Raw genomic sequence first — 23,357 nt, 5'->3', positions numbered from 1 at the left:
GTTTCTAGAAATTTGGTTGGCATATTTTTATTGGTTTAAATACACCACCACACATGTACCTCTGTAGTCTGTACACCAATAAAAAGTCACTTCTTTGCTCCCCAAACCAAAGCCCTTTCTTTTTTTCCTGCAGTCTTTGAGCCCATGCAGTCAGGTCATACTACTGCCCAATATGCATCTTTTACCTCTGCTTACCGCTTTGTCCCGTGTTCATGCTTGGGACCCGGAAGTGCTGTAGTGCAAGTAGTTTTTATTTTAAAAGTCAGAACTGAAACCCAATGTAACCAAAAGGAGGCACAGATTCTAAATAGTGACCCCTATGGCATGGTTCTGGCAGAATATCAAACATACCAGACATGTAAGCTCTAATGTACTGTTATTGATGCAGTAATGGTGCTTTAATAGAATACCGAAAAAGGTTTTAAATAAAATGTACTACAAACCTCTGCAAACTCATATTTTAATCTGTTGTACTTTTCAATATCAAATGACCTCACTTTGGCTTTTCTGTAGAAGAAATGTAGGAACTGACGGTCACTGATTTCTGGATAAACATAGTCCTGCAATAGAGACATATATTAATGACTGGAAAGTCAAAAACGCTAATTTTTTAAAAAAAAAGTGAAAACTGGAAGTCACACACTTGTTTTCCATATTTCCTTATATAGTTATAATGAACAATATATATTGATAACATGTGAAACCTAAAAAAAAAAATTTAACTGCAGTGAACAGTACACAGCCCTAAGGTATGTTCACACGTACAGGATCTGCTGCATATTTTCTGCAGCTGATTTTGCTTCCCATTGAAGTATATAGGTAGCAAAATCAGCTGCACAAAATATGCAGAAGATCCTGTATGTGTGAACGTAGTGCTGGGTGGTATACCGGTTCATACAGAATACCGTTTTTTTTTTCCTGTACGATATTAATTTTTTCCATACCGCAATACCGTTTGGGCCCCGCCCCCCCTCGAATGAATGAATTATCAGCCGCAGCGTGCTGTCCCCCACATCGGGGAACTAATCATGTTACCCGCAAGCACCGCTCTCCTCGTCCTCCTGTGAGTTGCGGGCCGCCGGCGCTGGAAATCTGTACTGTATTACATATTCCATGTGCCCGGGCAGCAAAAATAAATTAAACTTTAACTTACCTTCCTACGTTCCCACATTGCTCCGGCAACGGCCTCACGCTGGGAATGGGAACATTAAAGGGGTATTCCAGAAAAAAACTGGCTCCAGAAAGATAAACAGATTTGTAAATTACTTCTATTAAAAAATCTTACTCTTTCCAGTAATTATCAGCTGCTGAAGTTGAGTTGTTCTTTTCTGTCTGCCAACAGTGCTCTCTGCTAACATCTCTGCTTGTCTCGGAAACTGCACAGAGTAGAAGAGGTTTGCTATGGGGATTTGCTTCTACTCTGGACAGTTCCTGAGACAGGTGACATCAGAGAGCACTTAGACAGAAAAGAACAACTCAACTTCACCAGCTCATAAATACTGAAAGGATTAAGATTTTTTAATAGAAGTCATTTACAAATTTGTTTAACTTTCTGGAGCCAGTTGATATATAAAAAAAAAAGTTATTTCCTGGATAACCCCTTTAATGTTTTACTTATCTTGACCTTCTGTTAATATAACAAACAAATTATATGTTGTACATCTTGGAAAAACATTAACTTTTCTAATATACTTCATATAGAAATTATTATTCCTTTTTACAGAAATCATGGCTTTGTCCAAGCTAAAAGAAGGATAAGCTAAAGCACAGGCATGGACAAAGTCCAGTAAGTGAGGGTGGGCTAGCACTCCACTGTGCTCTCTCCTGTCAGATAGGACTCCTCTGTGCTCTCTCCTGTCTGATAGGACTCCTCTGTGCTCTCTTCTGTCTGATAAGACTCCTCTGTGCTCTCTCCTGTCTGATAGTACTCCTCTGTGCTCTCTCCTGTCTGATAGCACTCCTCTGTGCTCTCTCCTGTCTGATAGCACTCCTCTGTGCTCTCTCCTGTCTGATAGCACTCCTCTGTGCTCTCTCCTGTCTGATAGCACTCCTCTGTGCTCTCTCCTGTCTGATAGCACTCCTCTGTGCTCTCTCCTGTCTGATAGCATTCCTCTGTGCTCTCTCCTGTCTGATAGCACTCCTCTGTGCTCTCTCCTGTCTGATAGCACTCCTCTGTGCTCTCTCCTGTCTGATAGCACTCCTCTGTGCTCTCTCCTGTCTGATAGCACTCCTCTGTGCTCTCTCCTGTCTGATAGCACTCCTCTGTGCTCTCTCCTGTCTGATAGCACTCCTCTGTGCTCTCTCCTGTCTGATAGCACTCCTCTGTGCTCTCTCCTGTCTGATAGCACTCCTCTGTGCTCTCTCCTGTCTGATAGCACTCCTCTGTGCTCTCTCCTGTCTGATAGCACTCCTCTGTGCTCTCTCCTGTCTGATAGCACTCCTCTGTGCTCTCTCCTGTCTGATAGAACACCTCTGTGCTCTCTCCTGTCTGATAGCACTCCTCTGTGTTCTCTCCGCTATCAGACAGAGTTGTGCTAGCCCACCCACACTTAATGGACTTTGTCCATGCCTGTGCTTCAGCAAAGCCATGAGTTCAATAAAAAGGAAATAACATTTTCTTATGAAGTATATTAGAAAGGTTAATGTTTTGCCAAGGTGTACAACATATAAAATGTTTTCGTATCTGACAGTGCCCATTTAAGTAATACATAATTTTACTCCTGCTAAACCGTACTATAACACAGTGTTTTTAGTTTAGTGTGGGTGAACAGCCTATCAGTTTACCTTTAAAAGTGTAATATGATTGTTCATTATGTAGCATTCTAAAAGTATACATCCTGAAGTAAAATAGACTCACCACTTTGGTTAGAAGGAAGTAGGCATAGAAAGCAATGGCACTTCCATACGTAATGAAGTAAGTTACAGGTTCCATGATATCCCAAGAGTAGACCCACCAGGTCAACCAAGCCAGAGCCCCACCCTGTGTAGAAAGGTATGCCAACCCAACCCACTTGAGACGTGCAGTTCTGGCCTCTGCTACAGCCATTATACTCCTCTTAATCTGAAAGAAAGTTCATAAAAACAAGAAACAGCCAGGGGCAACACATTAAATAAAATAAATAATATGCACATATGTGTGTGTGTATTATATATATATACACACACACACACACACACACACAGGAGAACAGGTAGCTCAACTAATTTTGAAAATTATGTATGGCTTTTCGTGGTAGATGTGGTTGTTTACCATATACAACCTGAAGAAATGTGTAGAAGGAAATGGGTAACCACCAAGCTGCAGATTTCAATGTAAACTAAATGACTGAACACAACTTCAAGTCTGCAGCTTCAAATCCTGCACATCAAACAAGGTGAACAGACCTTTAAGGTAGGGTCACACGTGCCGTATTTTGTTGCTGGGTATTTTGCTACCAATTGATGCCAATGGGTATCAAAATCAGCTGTATATTTTGCTTCCTATTGACTGGTCCACTGTAAATGAAATCAGATATGGTTTCTTTTATCAGAGTAAGCTTATCCTGTGGAAGTAGCTCTTCTGTAAATAGAATGGTACAAATAGAACACTGCCTATGGAGTAGGTATTAGGTGCTATTCATCGTTCTTTTGTCTCCTAAGGCGATGATCCAGAGGTGCTGTGTACAGTGTCTGTTCCTGAAATATAAAGTATGTGCCACAGGAACAAATAGTAGGTGCCGTCTGGCGTATCATCTGTACCAGTGAGTCAGTGAAAAGAGAGGTGAGAAAACGGCATATCTTTCCTAGGGGCTGTGTCCATGTGTTCTGAGCACACTCCATTCTGAATGGTACAGCGTAGGGTACTGATTATGAGTACAAGATCAGTCTAAAAGATGTTACAGATGCTATCCACAAATTACTTGTAGTGGCTAGCTACAATTCTGTCTGAATCTGTGTGTTATTTATGGGCCAAAGCTTGAATTTAAATGGAACCTGATATACGGTAGGTTTTCGTTAAAAAATTTACTGGATTCTGTTTAAGTAGCTTTCAGAAAAAAAATATAAAAATAAAACAAAAATATATCAAATATATGAAAAAAAAGGTAAACCAACAAAAATGGAAAAGGTATGGCAATATGAATATTTATGGCCATATTGGGCCTGATTTATTAAACTGTGTGAGAGAAAAACTGGAGAGATTTTTTTTTCTTCACAGGAACCAATCACAGCTGAGCTTTCTTCTGTTAAAGGAGTACTCCGGTTATTAAAAAATATTGTTAAATTAATCTCTGTTTTAGAGTTCTAAATACATTTTATATCCTGTTGTGCCATTTCCAAGAGCCTCTTTTGGAGAGCAAGTGGTCCAATTGACATCTTCTCTGGTCCTCTCCTTCTCTAGTTCAGCTCCCTCACTGAGCAGCCCCCACCCTCCCGACAGTTTCAGTGCTTGCCAGGGGACCTGGCTTAAAGCTGCGTCTCCTGGTAAGCCCAGCCGCCTAGCACGTCATTACTGCATACCTGACCTAACTATGTTCTTACTAACAAGCCGGGACTGTGCATGAAGAGGCGGATGCAGCTTGAGGGAGACCAGACCCTGCAGCTCTCCTCCCTGCATCCTAGCCCCTAAGAGAGCCCAGGCCCATCACTTAATATGGCCAAGCAGGCAATGGCTGCAGGAGTCCCGTGCTGCTATCACTCCACAGCCGCCCGGGACTCCCGCAGCTACCGCCTGCTCAGCCATATTCAGGAGCCCAGGCTTTTTCAGGCGCAAGGATGAATGGACCGTGCGGGGGCCTGCACTTAGAGCCCCCTCCACTGGTGATCTAAGAAAAAGAAGCACAGCTGAGATGCAGAAGGAGCAAGTGTGGCACCTCGCCTCCCACAGTCCCTGCTTAGAAAAAGGGTCTGTGGCGAGTAGCGTGGGTGAGGTCAGAGTCGGTACAGAGCCACATTGACTGCCAGGAATTGCAGTCTCCCGGCATAACACGGCCAAAAGAAAGAGCAATGTGCAGATGAGCTCACCAGAGCTACAAGAGATGGCAGGAACAGGCAGAATGGATGCACGTAGGCATATTTAAGGTATCTTTGGGGCTGGGATATTTTTTTTTTTTTGCTAATAGCGGGATAACCCTCTTAACATGCTCTGGTAAAGTGAAAGCTGAGCTGTGATTGGTTGCTGTGGGAAATTCACTCCAGTTTTTGCTCTTACACAGTTTGATAAATCTGGGCCATTATCTATGTAGCAAAATATTAGAAACAAACAACATATTAAATATGAATTAAATACAAGAAAATATATATACAGTGCCTAGCAAAAGTATACACCCCCTTTGACTTTTTTCATATTTTGGTACATTACAGCCTTAAGTTCAATGTTTTGTTAACCCCTTAACAACAATGGACGTAAATGTATGTCATGGTGCGGTGGCACTTCGCGCACCATGACATACATATACGTCATGGACATGACTGCCACATGACCGGTAATGGCGGACATCAGCGACCGCACTAATGTCCACCATTAACCCCTCAGATGTTGTGATCAATACAGATCACAGGTGCAGTAGAAAATTGTGTCACCCCCCCCCCCCCTTTATATCTTATCCCCTATCAAAAGGATAGGGGATAAGAGGTCCGATCCCAGAGGTCCCACGATCCCGGAGGTCCCCCTCGATCTCTGGGCCGGCAGCAGCGGCATCCAGAACATGGAAGCGTGGAGCTTCAGTGTTCGTGATGTCCCGCTACGCCCCCTCCATTCAGGTCTATGGGAGAGGGCGTGACTGCTAGTACGTGGCCGGCAGGCCTCCTCCCCTAGACCTAAATCGAGGGGGTGCGGCGGCTGTAGTCGCCAGTCATTCGGCACAGAGCAGATTTCACTCCGTGCACGGATGACCTGGGTGCTGTCGCTGGGGACCCTCACGATCTAACATCAAAACTACAACTCCCAGCAAGCCTGGAGAGCCAAAGGCTTTCTAGGCATGCTGGGTGTTGTAGTCTGAAACAGCAGGAGGTCCATAGTTTGGAGACCACTGGTGTATTGTATGAAAATGTGTAAGCCTTTTGAAACAGCTGGAGGCAAACAGGGTGTCTCCTGCTGTTTCAAAACTACAACTCCCAGCATAGCTTGACAGCCGAAGGCACCCTGGTTGGGAAACACTGCGGTCTCCTGCAGCCGGGAGAAGAGTGGCACAGGCAGCCTCCTGGCTTTGGTAGCCTTTGACCTTTCCAGGCTGCTTGACCTGATACTCAGTCCATGAAGAAGACAGGAGGTGCACAGCATAGAATTAGGTGTAAGTATCGGCTGTACACCTCCAGTCTGTATTTAGCTGGGGGGGGGGGGGGGTATGCAGGCTGCTGAAGAACGTACAGGCCAGCTGAGGACTGGGGGTTTGGGGGGGGGTGCTGTGCATCATTGTCATGGCAGTCCAGTACTTAAAATGGATGATCGGCTCGCCAGCGGGGATCTGTTCATCCAGCATGGCGGCCGCCTCTGGCCGTCTCCAGGGGTCTTCTGCTCTGGTCTGAGATCCAGCAGACCAGAGCAGAAGATCGCCAATAACACTGATCAGTGCTATGCCCTATGCATAGCACTGAACAGTATTAGCAATCAAATGATTGCTATAAATAGTTCCCTATGGGGACATAAAAAGTGTTTTAAAAAAGTACATTTGAAAAATCCCCTTCCCCAATAAAAATGCAACTCATCCCCTATATTTGAGGGAGGAGTGGCTTGGTCGAGAACAGGTCAGTAACTTGGTTCTGTTTTCGTTTTGTTTATTTTATTGAGATTTGTTCTTGATATTCTCAATCCCTGATCCCCCCCCCCCCCCTTACTATTATCCTTTTCCTCCCACTCCCTTTATCTGTCCCTCATGCTTTTGGCTCCTATGTCGACCTACCTCCGGGTTCCCGTAGATGGTTGGAGCTTTTTCCCTACTCTTAGCTTCCGTTGCCTTCCGTTAACACTTGCTATGCATTAATGAGAGCCTACCCTCTGACCCTTCGAGGCCAAACCGTTTACCTTGTAGTTATCTTGGCTGCAGTCCGATACCAGGAGAAGTGGTTAAAATATAACTACTGTCATTTGCATTTCTGTGACCATTTTGTATTGCAGAAGGACTGTGCTCTCAAGAGCGTTTGTGTTGGTGGCAATGTGCTTCCCAGTTTTGTCTTGCTTTCACACTTTTCAATAAAACTTTGTTTTGAATAAAAAAAATTAAAAAAGAATGCAACTCATCCTTTTTCCCCCCATTTTACCCCCCAAAAAGCGTAAAATTATTATTAACATATTAATCGCTGGGTGCGTAAAAGTCAGATCAAAATATATTGTTAATCATCCCGTACGGTGAACGGCAAAAACGTAAAAAAAAGTCCAAAATTGCAGCTTTTTTTGTCACATTTTATTCAAAAATATATAAAAAGTCAAATATAAGCAAAAGTGGTACCGATAAAATCAACAGATCACAGCGCAAAAAATGAGCCCTCATGCTGCCCCTTATACAGAAAAATTAGAAAGTCATAGGCGGTCAAAATAGGGCAATTTTAAACATACTAATTTTGTTAAAATAGTCAGATTTTTTTTTTTTTTTTTAAAGCGGTACAATTCGAAAAAAATCATATAAAAACTGTCTTTTTTTATCGTATTGACCCACAGAATAAAGAAAACATGTCATTTTTAAAAGAGTGTACAGTAAAGTGTACAGAGTGAAAACAAAACCTTCCAAAATTTGCTAAATTGCGGTTTTCTTTTAAATTTTCCCCAATTAATAGTTTGTTTTTGTTTTTTGCTGTGCCGTACATTTAATAGTAAAATAAGGGATTTCATTACAAAGTAAAATTAACCTGTACATGATTTGAGGCTAGGACGGAGGTTCACCTTCCAGCAGGACAATGACCCCAAACACACTGCTAAAGCAACACTTGAGTGGTTTAAGGGTAAATATTTAAATGTGTTGGAATGGTCTGGTCAAAGCCCAGGTCTCCATCCAATCAAAAATCTGTGGTCAGACTTAAAGATTGCTGTTCACAAGCGCAAAACATCCGACTTGAAGGAGCTGGAGCAGTTTTGCATGGAGAAATGGGCAAAAATCCCAGTGGTAAGATGTGGCAAACTCATAGAAACTAATCCAAAGCAACTTGGAGTTGTGATTGCCGCAAAAGGTGGCTCTACAAAGTATTGACTTTAGGGGGGGGGGGGGGGTGAATAGTTATGCACATTGCCTTTTTCTGTTATTTTGTCCTATTTGTTGTTTGCTTCACAATAAATAAATAAAAAATATCTTCAAAGTTGTGGGTATGTTCTGTAAATTAAATGATCAAAATCCTCTAATAATCCATGCTAATTCCAGGTTGTGAGGCCCCAAAATATGAAAAAAAAGTCAAGGGGGGTGAATGCTTTTAAAAGGCACTGTACAGTGTATAAGATTCTTATTAATAAAAGAATGGGTTTTGAATTACTAACAAATAGAAGCCAATAAATTATGAAGGAAGTAAAATATTAATATATGAATAAAATAAAATACCATAAAATAGAAAAAATTGTAGAAATATTTAGGATGTATTTTGTCCCTTTTAGAATACTCAGATAATATATCTAGTATAGAAAGTCCAAAATATAGAAAAGAGTAGATAGCACTCACTTGTACAGGTAACTTGCCGATTCGTATGGAAATTTTTTTTATTGCTCTTGAAGTAAATGACGTTATTTGCAAATTATTATGGGTGAGTGCCATCTACTCTTTTCTATATTTAGGACTGTTTGTATGTTGCTAAGCTCTTAAATTGAGAACCCCAGGAAATCTGTGAAATATTTTTAACTTTCTGGTGACCAATAAATGCTAAGGTAAAAAGGCTCTTGTGTCTGACTGGTCAGGATTGCTGTGCCGGCTGATGGCTTCTTATGGATGGTACACCTAGTATAGAATCTATTATAAGGAGTGAAATGGACTATAAAATATAGTACTTACAGATTTGCTGATGTAGTTGTGAAAATGGTACTAGGGGAGGCAAGACCGTGAACCCGACTCCGCTACAGAGACTTCCTGGCTAGGCAGGAGAGGTCGGCAATTCACAGCTGCGGACCCTAGAAGTTTAACACACATGCTAACACACTAAGGCATACATCTTCAACTCAATAGAATTTGTGTAAGAAGAAATGTGGAGCACTTACCAGGTATGCTTACATCAAGGCTTCTTTATTTTTCCATGGAACTTCGGGTATAACAAACAGGGGAGGAGAAAGATGGAGATTGCGGGGGTTTGTAAGAAGGCCTCCATCTATCTACTCCCCTGTTTGTTATACCGAAGTTCCATGGAACAATAAAGAAGCCTTGATGTAAGCATTGAGGGCTCTACATTTCTTCTCACACGGGTACTAGGGGAGGGTAATACTCAGTGAGGGGGGAGTCAAAGCATTGGTATAAAAGTCTGACTCCCAGCTTGCCATGCATCTGGGGTCGGCCCCCTGCTAGATGAACCAAAAAAGTTCTAGTTCAGCATTAAAGCATTTTTTTTTTAAATCCAGCCCAGCTGCCAACATTAAAAAACAAAAAAACTTGACTTGTCTCCAGCAGCTCCTCTGGATTCCTCTAGTATCCTACTCCCATCCTCCGATGCAATCCTCTTCCTGGTACCTGTGGTCGCTGGCCACTTTGATGTCCTGCCTCGGCCAATGATTGGCTGAGCGGCAGTGAGACGTATTGAGCCCCAGCATCGGTCCTCTTCCTGGTGCTGGGGCCTATTTTCGAAATGGTGCACAACACTTCTGGATAATATGAGATAACAGAACGATGCATTTCACCTAAAAACTACTCCATAAACAGTCTAATATTTGTACAATTCTATTTACAGCGAAGCAACTGCCACAGGATAAATTAACTCTGAGAATAGAAACCATATCTGATTTAATTTAGAGTGGACCAGCCTCTTACTGTATGTATATATACATACAGTAAGAATGGAACTCTAACTAAGCACATATGAACTGCAATTTGCGTTCACATTATCTTAATATGAAGCACTTATGGCATTTATGCACTTTGTATTTTGGGGTGGATTGCACTATATAATGAACAACAGATTTTTAAACTTTTTTTTGGCTTATTTTGTTTATCAATACATTGTTTTATTAATGTATAGCATTAAGTGACTGCAAGGGACCTGCCTCATGCTATGTGCTAATTGATTTTACTATAAATTTTGTAAGAACAAACCGATAAATTATTTAAAACATATACTTATGATCATTTGACACTGAGATAGTCCTATAAAATATTACACACCTGAAATATTAATTCCTGTGTATACACTATTCTCTACCTTCTCTATAGTACTGTATATATATATATATATATATATATATATATATATATATATATACACACACACACAAACTAGACTAAACTAGGGGACAGCGCTTACCCATTTTCTTCTACACATGTTTATATACACATGTAAAGGTGTGTGGTCTTGATAATTTTAGGTTGTTTTTATATATTTTTGTTAAATTATACAGCAGAAAGACAAGAGAAGTATTATGTAAAAATGTTAAATAATAAAGGATAAAGCTACAGTGTATTGTGACTTTGCTCAGACGAATTCACCAGGAACAACACATTTTAACACTAATTTCCAAAGCATGCTTCTGCAATATCCAATAAGAGATGCAACACTACTAGTAAAAATATTTTATGGCCTGGTGTTTACTGCATTTTTTTTTCTTTTTTACATAATAGTTAGTTCTTATTCAATTTAGCCATTTGTTAAACTTGCCAGGTACAGGGTATTTACATACTATAGGCTCATTCACACAGGTCAATGAATGGGAAGAAATGAATGTTTGTATGAACATCCATCCAGCTGATCATTGAACCATGTAATCATGTCTGTAATAAGGGTAGACATACCTATTTTTGTTGGTATATCTCCCTGTGTAAAAAGTGAATGTACTGCTATCATAACACATTTTGGAAGATAAACAATTGTATGAACAATAATTCCTCCTCAGGGCAGTGATCATGCCTGTAAGAAAGGCCTTTATAACGAGCGCTGAATGACTTGTTCTAAAGTCAAGTGGTGCTCAGTCTGCCCATGAATCAGCCCGTGCAAATAGAACTTTATATATCTATATATTTATAAGGGAAAAGAAAAAAGCAAAAGGAAATAGTAGAATGGATTAAATAGATAAGGTTAGGCTCACATTGTCATTGAGCTTCGTCTCATTGGCTTTTTTTTCTTCTTCACCAAACTACCCCTAAAACGCCAGGGATCCGGTAGTTTACCGGAGAAAAAAAAGTAGCACATGCACAATTTTTGTTCTCTGCTAAACTCCCGTCGTTACAACAGAATTGCTCTTTATAGCCAAGCCTAATGGCAATGTGAACAAAAACATTCTCATAATTTTCTATGACTACGGGAGAATATTAAAAGACAGTAACTGACCTCCTCCAATGGTTGCAACTCTTCCTTCAGGTTCTCCAACCTTTGGATAATCTGCTGCTCTTTCCGGAGCAGGTGTTCTTCGTAATAGAAAACCGTATGCAAGTCTTGAACCATACATTTAGTTGGGTCCAGTTGTTCAGAGCACTCAGTCTGCAGATTTTCTAAAAGGACAAGAAAGGCAAAAGGATTTGGAATTACTATTCTGTAATAAGTATAACAGTAGTAGTTATTTATGGTTTCCAGTATCACAAGATGATGCATGACCGCAACAGCACATTCAGATTGAACAGCAGCTATATATATTTTTCCAACTTACAATGAAGTTTTCAGTTTTGCAGTCATAAGGCATTTAGTCGATACTTTAAAAGTATATAATAAGTATTGTACATTTTTTAACCCTTTAAAGGACACAGCCCAATTTGGCCTTAAGGAAAAAAAAACTATTGGAATGTTTAAAGGTTTATTAAAGGATTGCAATAAACAACAAACAGAAAATGCTGTGTTAAGAATAGGGATGTCCAGCACAGGCAGTGTGATTTCAAAACTTTATTGCATAAAAACCGACATCAGGAAACAGACACAGTCATGATACGCGTTTCAGGTGTTGTACACACCCTTACTCATACTTGTCAAAGGCGCAAGGGTGACAGCCAATATGCTTTAATAAATAAATATGTTTGCAAAGGAGTCCAACTCAAACTTAAAGATAAACTACCATATTTCTGGATAAAGCTAACATTTGTTTAATTCTCATTATGAAGCTGCAGGAATGTATACAATGAAATAACTATAATTTATAGCATTAAAACCAGGTGAAGTTATTAACACTGATTATCTTCTGCCAATGGCACCTATAAGGAGGAGGAATATAGAAGGCTGCAAGAGTACAGTCCGCTCTTAGGGTATGTTCACACTCAGCAATTCCCACATAATTATGTGAGCTGAATTATGCGCAGTGAACATTAACATCAGTGTAAATGGGTCATCTTCGCAAAACCTGTTCAAACTGAGGAATTTCAGCGCGGACAATTTCACTGCTGAAATTGTTCTGCTCAAAGAATGAACATGTACATTCTTTGAGTTGAACTCTGCGAGCCGTCAATGCCACCAGCGGCTGCCAGATTGAATCTCCACTCGTGGAATTCTGTGAGAATTGCAAAGTGTGAACAAACCCTTAAAGTTCATGTGTTGGAAGCTGAAAAAATGGCAGGTGTAAGAAACTGAATGACTAACAAGGGCCAGGTTTTAATGGAAACAGTAATAGCATCTACTAAAAAGTGGGACATACAGTGAACTGGCAATGTGGTCATAGGTGCACAAAGCTCACCAATGTGTATGGGGAGTGAAGGTTAGCCTGCCTGGCCCAATGCCACAGAAGAGCCTGGGAAGCTGGACATTGCTGGTGCCAGCAATTTGCTGAGTGGCAGTATGATACATTGGGCCCACACTGCAGCTCAAAAAGACACCTCCAGATGTCTAGTACAATCCATACCGCAACAAGTCAACTATGTTTTGGATGACACGAGGGGCACCTAAACAATATAAAACAGGTGGATGTTGTTGCTCAGTGGTGTCTATATTCAGCAGAGATATATAGCTCAAAATATGCCCTAGCTTCAACCATATAACCTAAATATAAAACATTTGGTCTGGACAACTAACACCTGAAGCTAAATGAGTAAAATGAGGAAAACGCGGAAAATGAGTGAAATAAGCCACTGCCAGACTTATTTATCAGCGGCTCATGTCCAAAAAGATGCAGGTATACTGAAGTATTACAAGTCTTTTCCCAACATCTATAACTGGGAGGGCCCCATATACACTAGATTGACAAGTTCAGCCAATGTTAATCTAATGGCTAGCATATAAGACTAGAAAAATATGATTGCTAAACAGTGCTGTAATGGCTGAAAGCCATCCAAGTGTATCACAGTTACATAAAAAGGAACACTCTCTGGACAAAACTAATAAACTCAGGGAGATTTACAAAGCAAAATGCAACAGTATTGTAGCACAAATTGCTCCAAAACATAGACACGTGCGATAAATGTATTGTGCTTTTAACACTTTTTTTGCCTCCTTCAACAGCTTTAATAAAAAGTCATATAAATGGCACTTAGTTAACACCAACTGAGCAGTTTAAAGCTTGGCTTTCATGAGAAGTAACTCAATGGAAGTCATCTTCAATATGTCTAATATGTCTTCGGTTTATGGTCGCTTTCAAATAGTATGTAGTGGCAGGACTCCAGGAAGACCGTCCTGCCAGGTGGTCAGCAAAATGTCTGAAAAGCTGCCCATAACTTTTTCAGAAGAACTGCAAAAGTGTAATTCAGTACTCGCAGTTTTAGTACTAGCGGGCTGTACCATGCCATGCATTCCCACTATTTTAATCCTGTTTAAACATTTTATTCAATATAAAGCTATACAAAATTAATAGTACTGCAGTTCATATTAAGAAATAAAAAATGAATACTAAGTTAGGACATTACTCACCGATGGGAGGTGGCCTGACATGATGTGTTGATTTGTTTATAACAAGCTGAAAATTATCCTTTAGTAAGTCATTCATCAGTGTGGCGGAAGAAAACTTTGTTCCATCTGAAAGAGAATGGTGAGGTGTTCTTTACTGTATACATACAGAAATGACAACAAGAACAAATCAAAATATATACAAAAGCCACCTATAGGCTTTTCCACAAAAGCAAACATCACAATAAACATTTTCCAACAGAACACATCTCCCACTGGTTTTAATAGGAAATTCCTCTCCACTCACAAAAAAAAAAAAAAATGTATGGTATCAAAACCACATTAAAGATTTTTTCGCCCAAAAAAAAAAAGTGACACTATTTTGGGTATTTCCACATGGAAGCTCCCAATTAAAGCCACAAGAGCTTAAAAAATCTATATGAAAATCCACATAAAATCTCCATCAATATCTGTACAGTGGATTCAACATGGATTTCGAGGTGGCATTTTCAGTTCAGATTTTGCCTAAGGGTATTTTTAGGAGTTGCAGCTGTTTCTGCTGTGAATTTTCCCTGAAAATTTGCAGCAAATCTTCTGTAAAACATGTATGTGTTAGGCTAGGTTTTTTTTCTGGCGTTTTTTCTACCAAAAACGCCAGAAAAACTGTCACAGATTTTCCTTGCGTTTTTGCATTTTTTCTTTTTTTTTCTTCAAAATTTGTTGGGTACTATAAAAAAAAATAAAAAATAGGGATGGAAAAAATGTATTTAACAAAATTTATATTTTTTATGATGAGATGTTTATACATTTTTAAACAGGGCAAGAGACAAAAAATTTAGTAGACAACAATAAAAATGAAGTGGGTGTTTTTTCTTTCACTTTTTTTTCTTTCACTTTTTTTTCTTTCTTTTTATATTTTTTAGGTAGTACTACTACACCCAGCATGGAACACACTGTTCCATGATGGAAGTAGTAGTTCCTATACTAACTGACAGATCGCCTTGGGTGTCAGTCCTGACACCCGATGAGATCGTCCATAATATAGCAGAGATTCCGGAGTGGCTCTATACAGCGCTCGCATCTCTGTACTACACTCCGGGCCGGACAGTGATGTGAATAAAAATTCACATCACTTATTCATATTTTCCGCTCAGAGTGGGGATTGGCTTGATGGTGGCAGACAATCCCCACTCTCAGCGGGAAATATGAACGAGTGGCTGGCCGGAGTACAGAGCAGAGATGTGAGCGCAGGAGGAAGCCGCTTCACATCTCAGGGATGAAGGATGATCACAGCGGGTGTCAGGAGTGATATCTGCTGTGATCTGTCCTTAACTGCCGGTACTACTGCTACCAACATGAAGCACACACTGATCCATGCTGGGAGCTGTAGTACCTGCATTAATAGACAGATCACAGTGAGTGTCACTGTGATCCTCCTGTATAATGTATAGATGCGGCTGGCCGCTCTTCTATGGTCCTCTGCACTGACTTATATATATACCTATTCATATTTCCCACAGAGAGTTGTAATTGGCTGGAACCATCTGGCCTATCACAGCTATTATATATATATATATATATATATATATATATATATATATATATATATATATATATATGTCAGTGCAGGGGACCATAGAAGAGCGGCCGGCCGCATCTACACATTATACAGGAGGATCGCAACAGGTGTCAGAAGTGACATGGGTGATCTGTCAATTAGTACAGGTACTACTACTAGACCCATCATGAAACAGTGTGTTCCATGCTGGGAGTAGTAGTACCACCTAAAAAATGTAAAAAAAAAAAAAAAAAAAAGTGAAAAACACACTACATTTTTATTATTGTCGGCTACATTTTTAGTGCCCTACCTGCCCACATAAATTGATCCCTGTTTAAAAATTAATTAAAATTTTGTTTTGTTAAATGCAATTTTTTCCCATCACTACTGTATCTTTTTACTTTAATAAAAAAAAAGGTATCTGCATCACTTTTTTGGATCGCTTAAGTCCAAAAAAGAATAAAAAACCGCCAGCAAAAACGGTAAAGTTAAAACCCACATGGTGTTTTTCTTGGCGTTTTTTTCACTCCCATAGACTTCTATGAGAGGAAAACGCCAAGATTTTTCTGAAAAAACGCCAAAGTCTCAACAAGAGGTAGTTTTTTGGAAAAACTGCCATGGAGCCCAAAAATTGCAGAAAAACGCCAAAAGGATAAAAAATAAAATAAAAAAATGCCACATTGAAAAACGCCAAGTGGATATGGCATTTTGCAGTTCCCTATTGACTTGCAGCTAACATTTGGCTGAGCCGTTTTTTCACAAAAAAAATGCGCCATGCAGCAGAATGGGCATTTTTATTGGCGTTTTTGCCAAAAAAAATTAAAATAAAAAACAACAAGTGGAAACCTAGCCTTATAAAGAGTAAAACCTGGGGAGAAAATCTTCAAAACAATAGATAGTTGCAGAATTGAAAATCAATTTTGCAGCAAAAATATTTTGTGAAACCACATTTTGTAGTACAGAATTGTACCTTTAATCTCAATATGAAATTTACAATTTATTCTGCAGGGTATACAATTACACAAGATCTATCCAAAAGTTACTATAGATTTTTTTAGTTGCTAATTGTTTTAAAATGTAAGAAATATGTGACTAGAGCAGGGTTCACATATGTCCAGGGTCCAAGCTCAGTGAACCCAGCCTAAACTCGCCAAAACTGATGCCAAACGTGCACTGGCATCAGTTGTTCAAAAGGGAACTCCGCTGCTAGACATGTTATCCCCTATCCAAAGGGGATCCGGCCACTGGGGACCCCCGCATTCTCCGACACGACACCCCAGCAATCTGGTGCATGGCACGAACTCCACTCCGTGCCGGATGACTAGCGATCACAGCCGCCATGCCCCCTCCATTCATGTCTATGGGAGGAGGCGAGATGGCTGTGTACTAGCGTCAAGCCCCCTCCAATAGACATGAATGGAGGGGGCGTGGCGAGACTGGTGCCCCAGGCTTCCGTGACCATAAAGCCGCAGTGTCGGTAAGAAGATTGCGGGGTGTCCCAGTGGACGGGTAAATGTGAACGGTTCCATTCAAATAAATGGGATCAGTTCTACAATCAGTTTCCATCTGGTGCTTTTTCTACAGCACATATGTGAAGGGGGTCTATCAAGTCAGTTAGAAGTAAAATGGATATTCCACAAAATGTGTGTCTGTATGAATAAAAATGAAAAATAGTTTAAGACTTTGAGCCTAAAGTGACAATGAGCATGGACAGCCCCCCCATGACACCAGCAGGAAAATGGATTAAGACAAGAAGAAAATAGAAAGCACGTATTGTAGTAGTTGGTAAGATAGAAGTAGATGCTGAACATAAACAAGATACAGTGACCCCCGACCTACGATGGCCCCGACATACGATCATTTCAACATACGATGGCCTCTCAGAGGCCAGCGCATGTTGAAGGCAGCATCAACATACGATGCTTTTGTATGTCGGGGCCATCGCAGAAACGGCTTCAGCTGCCGCCGGATAGCCGTTTACGGTGCCCCGTGTGGTCCGGTGATGGTCTCTTACCTGTCCCCAGCATCGCCGATCGCTCTCATCATAGTCATCACATCGCCGCGCACGCCGTCCCATCATCCAATAGGAGCGGCGTGCGTAGCGACGTGATGGCGGCGATAAGGAACAACGATCCAGGGCAGCTGAGACAGTCTGGAGTGGCGGGGACACCACGGGGACAGCGATAGACGGCAACATCCAGGGCAACGGTGACGGTCCGGAGCGGTGGGGACAGGTGAGTATACCTTCCTCTATTTAACATTGCACGGATGGTTCATTTGGAACGAGTTACCATCATATGTTGAGGGACCACTGTATTTGATAATGGGCTGAAGAACAATGATTTTATTTACAATAATACATAGAACAAAACTAATATTATAAGAAGCAACTATTATGACAGTTCACCTGTTGATATGGCTACTAGTTTGTCAATTCCTTGGTCTTCCTTTTGGATGTCCTTTAAAAACTGTCCCACTGTTGTGCTCATGGGCTTAATGGTGAATTGGCAACGTTCATTTCGAGATGGTAGTGTGAGCGTTACAACAGGGAGCCCATGATTGTACTGAATGATCACATCTAAAAACACAATAACATACAATAGGATATATTAGAAAATCACACAATCCTCTAGTAAATAACTAATTAACCAGGCTATAAGGATTTTTTTTTTTTTATATAAATATGTCCAGGTTACCTGCCATAAAATAACTTTTTATCTTTTTGAAAAGAAAACCCCTTTACTTACCTTCCACACTCCCCCGATGCCTCTAAAAATCGCTGCTCCCAGTGCGTTCCTCTTCCTGGTTGTCATGTTTTAGTGCAGCTCAGCGAATCGCTGGCCGTATGGGTGTCCCGCCTCAGCCAGTGATTTGCTGAGCAGCAATGTGACATATTAAGCCCCAGCGTTCTTCCTGGTGCTGGGGCTCAATACGTCACAGTGGGGGGAGCTTTTTTTTTTTTATTGCATTTAGAGCTTTTTTTTTTTACTCTGGGCACACAAAATGTTGCAAGTGTGCCTAAGCATTTTTTTTTTTGCGATTTTTTTTCCATAAAGTAGCAAACAGCCTTACCTAAGAAATTTTCAGCTTTTACTTTGCAGTTGTTGCAAATTTATGAAGTATGAATGTCACACGTACACATAAAGAAGACGCAAACCCCTCAAAAAATGTTGCACGTCAAAGCCAGATCCGAGGTTTATAAAAATGCCATTGGGGAACAATTTTAAAAAAGTCACACAAAAAGTCACAACTGAGACTTTTAGTGCAGAAGAGTTGCAGAGGATAGGAAGAATCATACGACGTGGTGTTCTAAAGTGATTTATTGTCTTATGCTTACCTGCACCAAATTTATTAACCCACCTTGATAGTATGATAAATGTGTCACACATTAACAAAGCCAAAGCAAAAAAAAATGACTTAATAACTCACTTTGTTAAGAGTTAATTTGCATTAATTTTCTCCACTAAGCATTGTCTGAAAAAATGTCTCCAAATAGCACTGAATTTGGAAAATCAGTACCTCCAATCCCCTAGGTATATATTTTACATTGTAAATAAGCACTTACCACTAGAGGGCGGTTGTGTGCTGTAGAATACCCCAGTGCACAGCTGCAACCTATGTCTTACATGTCTTGCCTATAAAAACAATAAGAAGAGAAAGTGAAATTGCATAATTACATATATAATAATAAAAGATAAAACACAATCTACAACACTTCTCAAGAAAAGACAACGTAGAGAATCCAAGTCAGTTTACAAACAGCGTGACAATGCTTCTGAGATGAAGCTGGACGCCTCATATGAAGTGTGTGTCAGCTGCGTTATGCCTGAGCTGACCACAGCTGATGACTGACTGGCTTGGCATCCAGAGTCAGGCACAACAATGCTACATGAAGTGTTTTCCTCATCAAGCTCAAAGAGTCACCACTGGACACAAAAATTCTTCCCATAGGATCAGTTCTGTCATTAGTTTCCCCTTTTTTTTGTACTATGCAAGGAAATCACGATGAAGTGCTGGATAAGTGTGAAAGGGGACTTACAAGGATATGTTTATCTTTGTTTACTAGATTCAATTACAATATCTTTTAACGTTCCACAGTTTTCTATGTTGTGGCCTAGTGTTATATTTATTTATTTTTATAAAAAAAAATAGTTTTCCCATCATCCTTAACTGAATACCCCATAATGACAAAGTGAAGACAAATTGCTAGAAAGCTTTGCTAATTTATTAACCTGTTAAGGACCATGGGCGTACAGGTACGCCCTCGCGTCCTGATACTTAGGGACCAAGGGCGTACCTGTACGCCATGAATCCATAAAGGGGCACTGGAAAACATTTTTTTTTTAGATCAACTGGTGCCAGAAAGTTAAACAGATTTGTAATTTACTTCTATTAAAACATTCTTAATCCTTCCAGTACTTATCAGCTGCTGTATGTTCCACAAGAAGTTCTTTTCTTTTTGAATTTCCATTCTGCCTGACCACAGTCACTCTCTGCTGACACCTTTGTAGGAGCAAATCCCCAGAGAAAACCTATTCTGCTCTGGACAGTACCTAAAAATGGACAGAGGTGTAAGTAGAGAGCACTGTGGTCAGACAGAAAGGAAACTAAAAAATAAATTTTACCAAAGCCCTTCTTCCTCTATTACTTAGTTTGGTGAGGTGGTCAGCTCTAGGAAAAGTCCTGTTTTTTATTTTTTTTACACTTCTGCTATTTAAGAATTATGGAGGCCACTGTGCTCTTTGGAACTTTCAGAGCAGCAGAAACATTTTTGTACCCTTCTCTAGATCTGTACCTCCACATAACCCAGTCTCTACAGACAGTTATTTCCCCCTCATAGCTGTTATTTACTAATGCATGCACTGTCAGCTGTGAAGCCTCATAGGCATGTGTCTTTCCAAATCCTGTGCAATCACCTAAGAGATGATCAGGAGAAATAGAAGGATGATGGAGGTAATGGGGCAGCGGCGCTGGCAGTCTCTGGATAGGCAGGGGCAGAGAAGCCGGCAGCAGCGGCGGTCTCTGGACCTGCAAAAGCTGCTGCAGTTCATTGATTTAAAGCACCCGTTTTAAATCATTGAACTGCGGCGGCTTATCGGTGTATAACACGCAGATAGACTTTAGGCTAAAAAATTTTGCCTGAAAAATGCGTGTTATACGACGATAAATACGGTATTTAACATAAAACTGTATGAGCCAGTCACCAACTAATGTCTGAGAATGTACACATATGAAGGGTATACTGATAGAGGGGCTATTCGAGTTAACCCTCCCCCAATCCTTAGAAGACACAGTACATGTCTGCCGAAATGGTGATCGGGTAAAGATGACTGCCAGGGACCTGCCGCTGATCACCGCCATTAAGCCTTCAGATGCCGTGATCAATACTGATTACATCATCTAAAATATCTGCAGGGCTTTGTGAGGCTCATCGGACCACTGCAGTGTGATTGAGGGGGATCTGATGACTCAGGATGGTAGCCAGAGGTCTCCTTACCTTGCCAAGCTGCTCTGCTGTGATCCATCTGTATGGTCACCCTTCTGGCTGGCTGTACAAATGGTTCGTCAATATCACTGATCAAGGCTATGAAAATGCATAGCACTGAACAGTAATAGCTATCAATAGATTGCTATTAAAAGTCTCATGTGGGGACTGAAAATAAGGGGGGAAAAGCAATAAAAAAGTAAATAAACAAGCCCCTCCTCAATAAAAATTAAATCACCCCATTTTGCCATTTTACTAAAAAAAAAAAAAAAATTTGGTATTGTCACATGCAGAAATATCCGAACTATAAAAATATAGTGTTAATGATCCCGTACAGTAAAAAGCATAAATGTAAAAAAAAATAAGAAGTCCAAAGTCACATATATGCAGAAGTAATCCCATTAAAAACTACAGATCACGACGTAATAAAATTAGCCCACATACAGCTATTTTAAACATACTTTTTTGTAATCAAAAAAAGTTTGGCTTTATGGTACAATGAAAGGTGTCATTACAAAGTACAATTAGTCTCCCAAAAACAGGCTCTCATGTGGCTCCATCGATGAAAAAATAAAAGGATGAAACTGTGCAAAAAGGAAAATGGGCTGTGTCCTCAAGGAGCTAAAGAAAATTTGGCCAAAACACCTAACCATACTCAAGCATACCTTAGACACTTTATGTGGAAACAATCTGGAGTTTGCAGTATCCGTGGCCCCTGTATGAGCCCAATGTGTATTGTGTACATCCAGCAGACTGTTTACATGCTGAGTCAGCAGCTCCCTAAGACTGTCAACGGTCAAATCAATTGAAAGTGGATTATTCTGTATGGCATTGTTTTCAGCCAGCATTAAAATATACGTTTTGGACAGTGATAGAGTGGTGTGAACACACCCTTACATGCTGTATACTCCTAGAGATCAGCGATAATCACTAACACACTGTATACTTCTAGAAATCAGTGAAAACCGGTACAATACTGTATACTCCTAGAGATCAGTCATAAACGGTACTGAACACAATTACCCCAGAGTGCAATGCCTGGGGTGCAGATATCCCTATTATAGTGAATGGCCCTAAAACTTAACTTTATTAGGATAATAAATAAAAATGAAAAGATGAAATGAAATGGTGCTCAATGTGAATTTAAAATTACATGTCACACATGCCCAGACTCTTATATAAACAGGTGGATAAACCACTTTCCATGTATAGAATAGGTGGGAGATAGGTGATGTATCCCACAACTATAAGGCATATATTGACATGCTCTAAAAACACTGATCTGTGCCCTCTCTACATGTTTCGGTGAATCATCACTGTCCTCAGGAGGTATATGGCAACACCCAAACCACACTGTATACTCCTAGAGATCAGTCATAACCATTACCACACTGTATACTCCTAGAGATCAGTCATAACTGGTACCACACTGTATACTCCTAGAGATCAGTAATAACTGGTACCACACTGAATATTCCTAGAGATCAGTCATAACCGGTACCACACTGTATACTCCTAGAGATCAGTCATAACCATTACCACACTGTATACTCCTTGAGATCAGTCATAACCCTTACCACACTGTATCCTCCTAGAGATCAGTCATAACTGGTACCACACTGTATAGTCCAAAAGATTAGTCATAACTGGTATCACACTGTATATTCCTAGAGATCAGTCATAACTGGTACAACACTGTATATTCCTAGAGATCAGTCATAACCGGTACCACACTGTATATTCCTAGAGATCAGTCATAACCGGTACCACACTGTATCCTCCTAGAGATCAGTCATAACCGGTACCACACTGTATACTCCTAGAGATCAGTCATAACCATTACCACACTGTATATTCCTAGAGATCAGTCATAACTGGTACAACACTGTATATTCCTAGAGATCAGTCATAACCGGTACCACACTGTATATTCCTAGAGATCAGTCATAACCGGTACCACACTTTATACTCCTAGAGATCAGTCATAACCATTACCACACTGTATACTCCTTGAGATCAGTCATAACCCTTACCACACTGTATCCTCCTAGAGATCAGTCATAACTGGTACCACACTGTATAGTCCAAAAGATTAGTCATAACTGGTATCACACTGTATATTCCTAGAGATCAGTCATAACTGGTACAACACTGTATATTCCTAGAGATCAGTCATAACCGGTACCACACTGTATATTCCTAGAGATCAGTCATAACCGGTACCACACTGTATACTCCTAGAGATCAGTCATAACCGGTACCACACTGTATACTCCTAGAGATCAGTCAGAACAGGTTACACGCTGTATGCCATACATTTCTAGAGATCGGTAACATGTGGAATGCTGTATACTTCTAAAGATCAGTCATAACTAGTAACACACTTTATAGTCCTCCCAGAGATCAGAGATAACTGGTTACACACTA

At 40.3% G+C, this 23,357-nt stretch overlaps 1 protein-coding gene across 1 annotated transcript in view; it reads right to left on the bottom strand.

Moving 5' to 3' along the window:
- MCUB (mitochondrial calcium uniporter dominant negative subunit beta) overlaps window positions 1-23,357 on the bottom strand; it is a 100,476-nt gene that overhangs the window by 3,292 nt on the left and 73,827 nt on the right. The window contains exons 2-7 of the mRNA XM_056564525.1: window positions 19,011-19,080; window positions 17,853-18,023; window positions 13,912-14,016; window positions 11,419-11,579; window positions 2,858-3,061; window positions 444-560 (exon numbers count right to left, since the gene is read on the bottom strand). Of these exons, the coding sequence (XP_056420500.1) occupies window positions 444-560; window positions 2,858-3,061; window positions 11,419-11,579; window positions 13,912-14,016; window positions 17,853-18,023; window positions 19,011-19,080 (828 nt within the window). The remainder of the gene's footprint in view (window positions 1-443; window positions 561-2,857; window positions 3,062-11,418; window positions 11,580-13,911; window positions 14,017-17,852; window positions 18,024-19,010; window positions 19,081-23,357) is intronic.

This window comes from Hyla sarda, chromosome 1 (assembly GCF_029499605.1).
Source record: "Hyla sarda isolate aHylSar1 chromosome 1, aHylSar1.hap1, whole genome shotgun sequence".
NCBI lineage: Eukaryota > Metazoa > Chordata > Amphibia > Anura > Hylidae > Hyla > Hyla sarda.
Note: the sequence above shows the minus strand (reverse complement) of the source record. Positions and strands in the feature narration are given on the sequence as shown.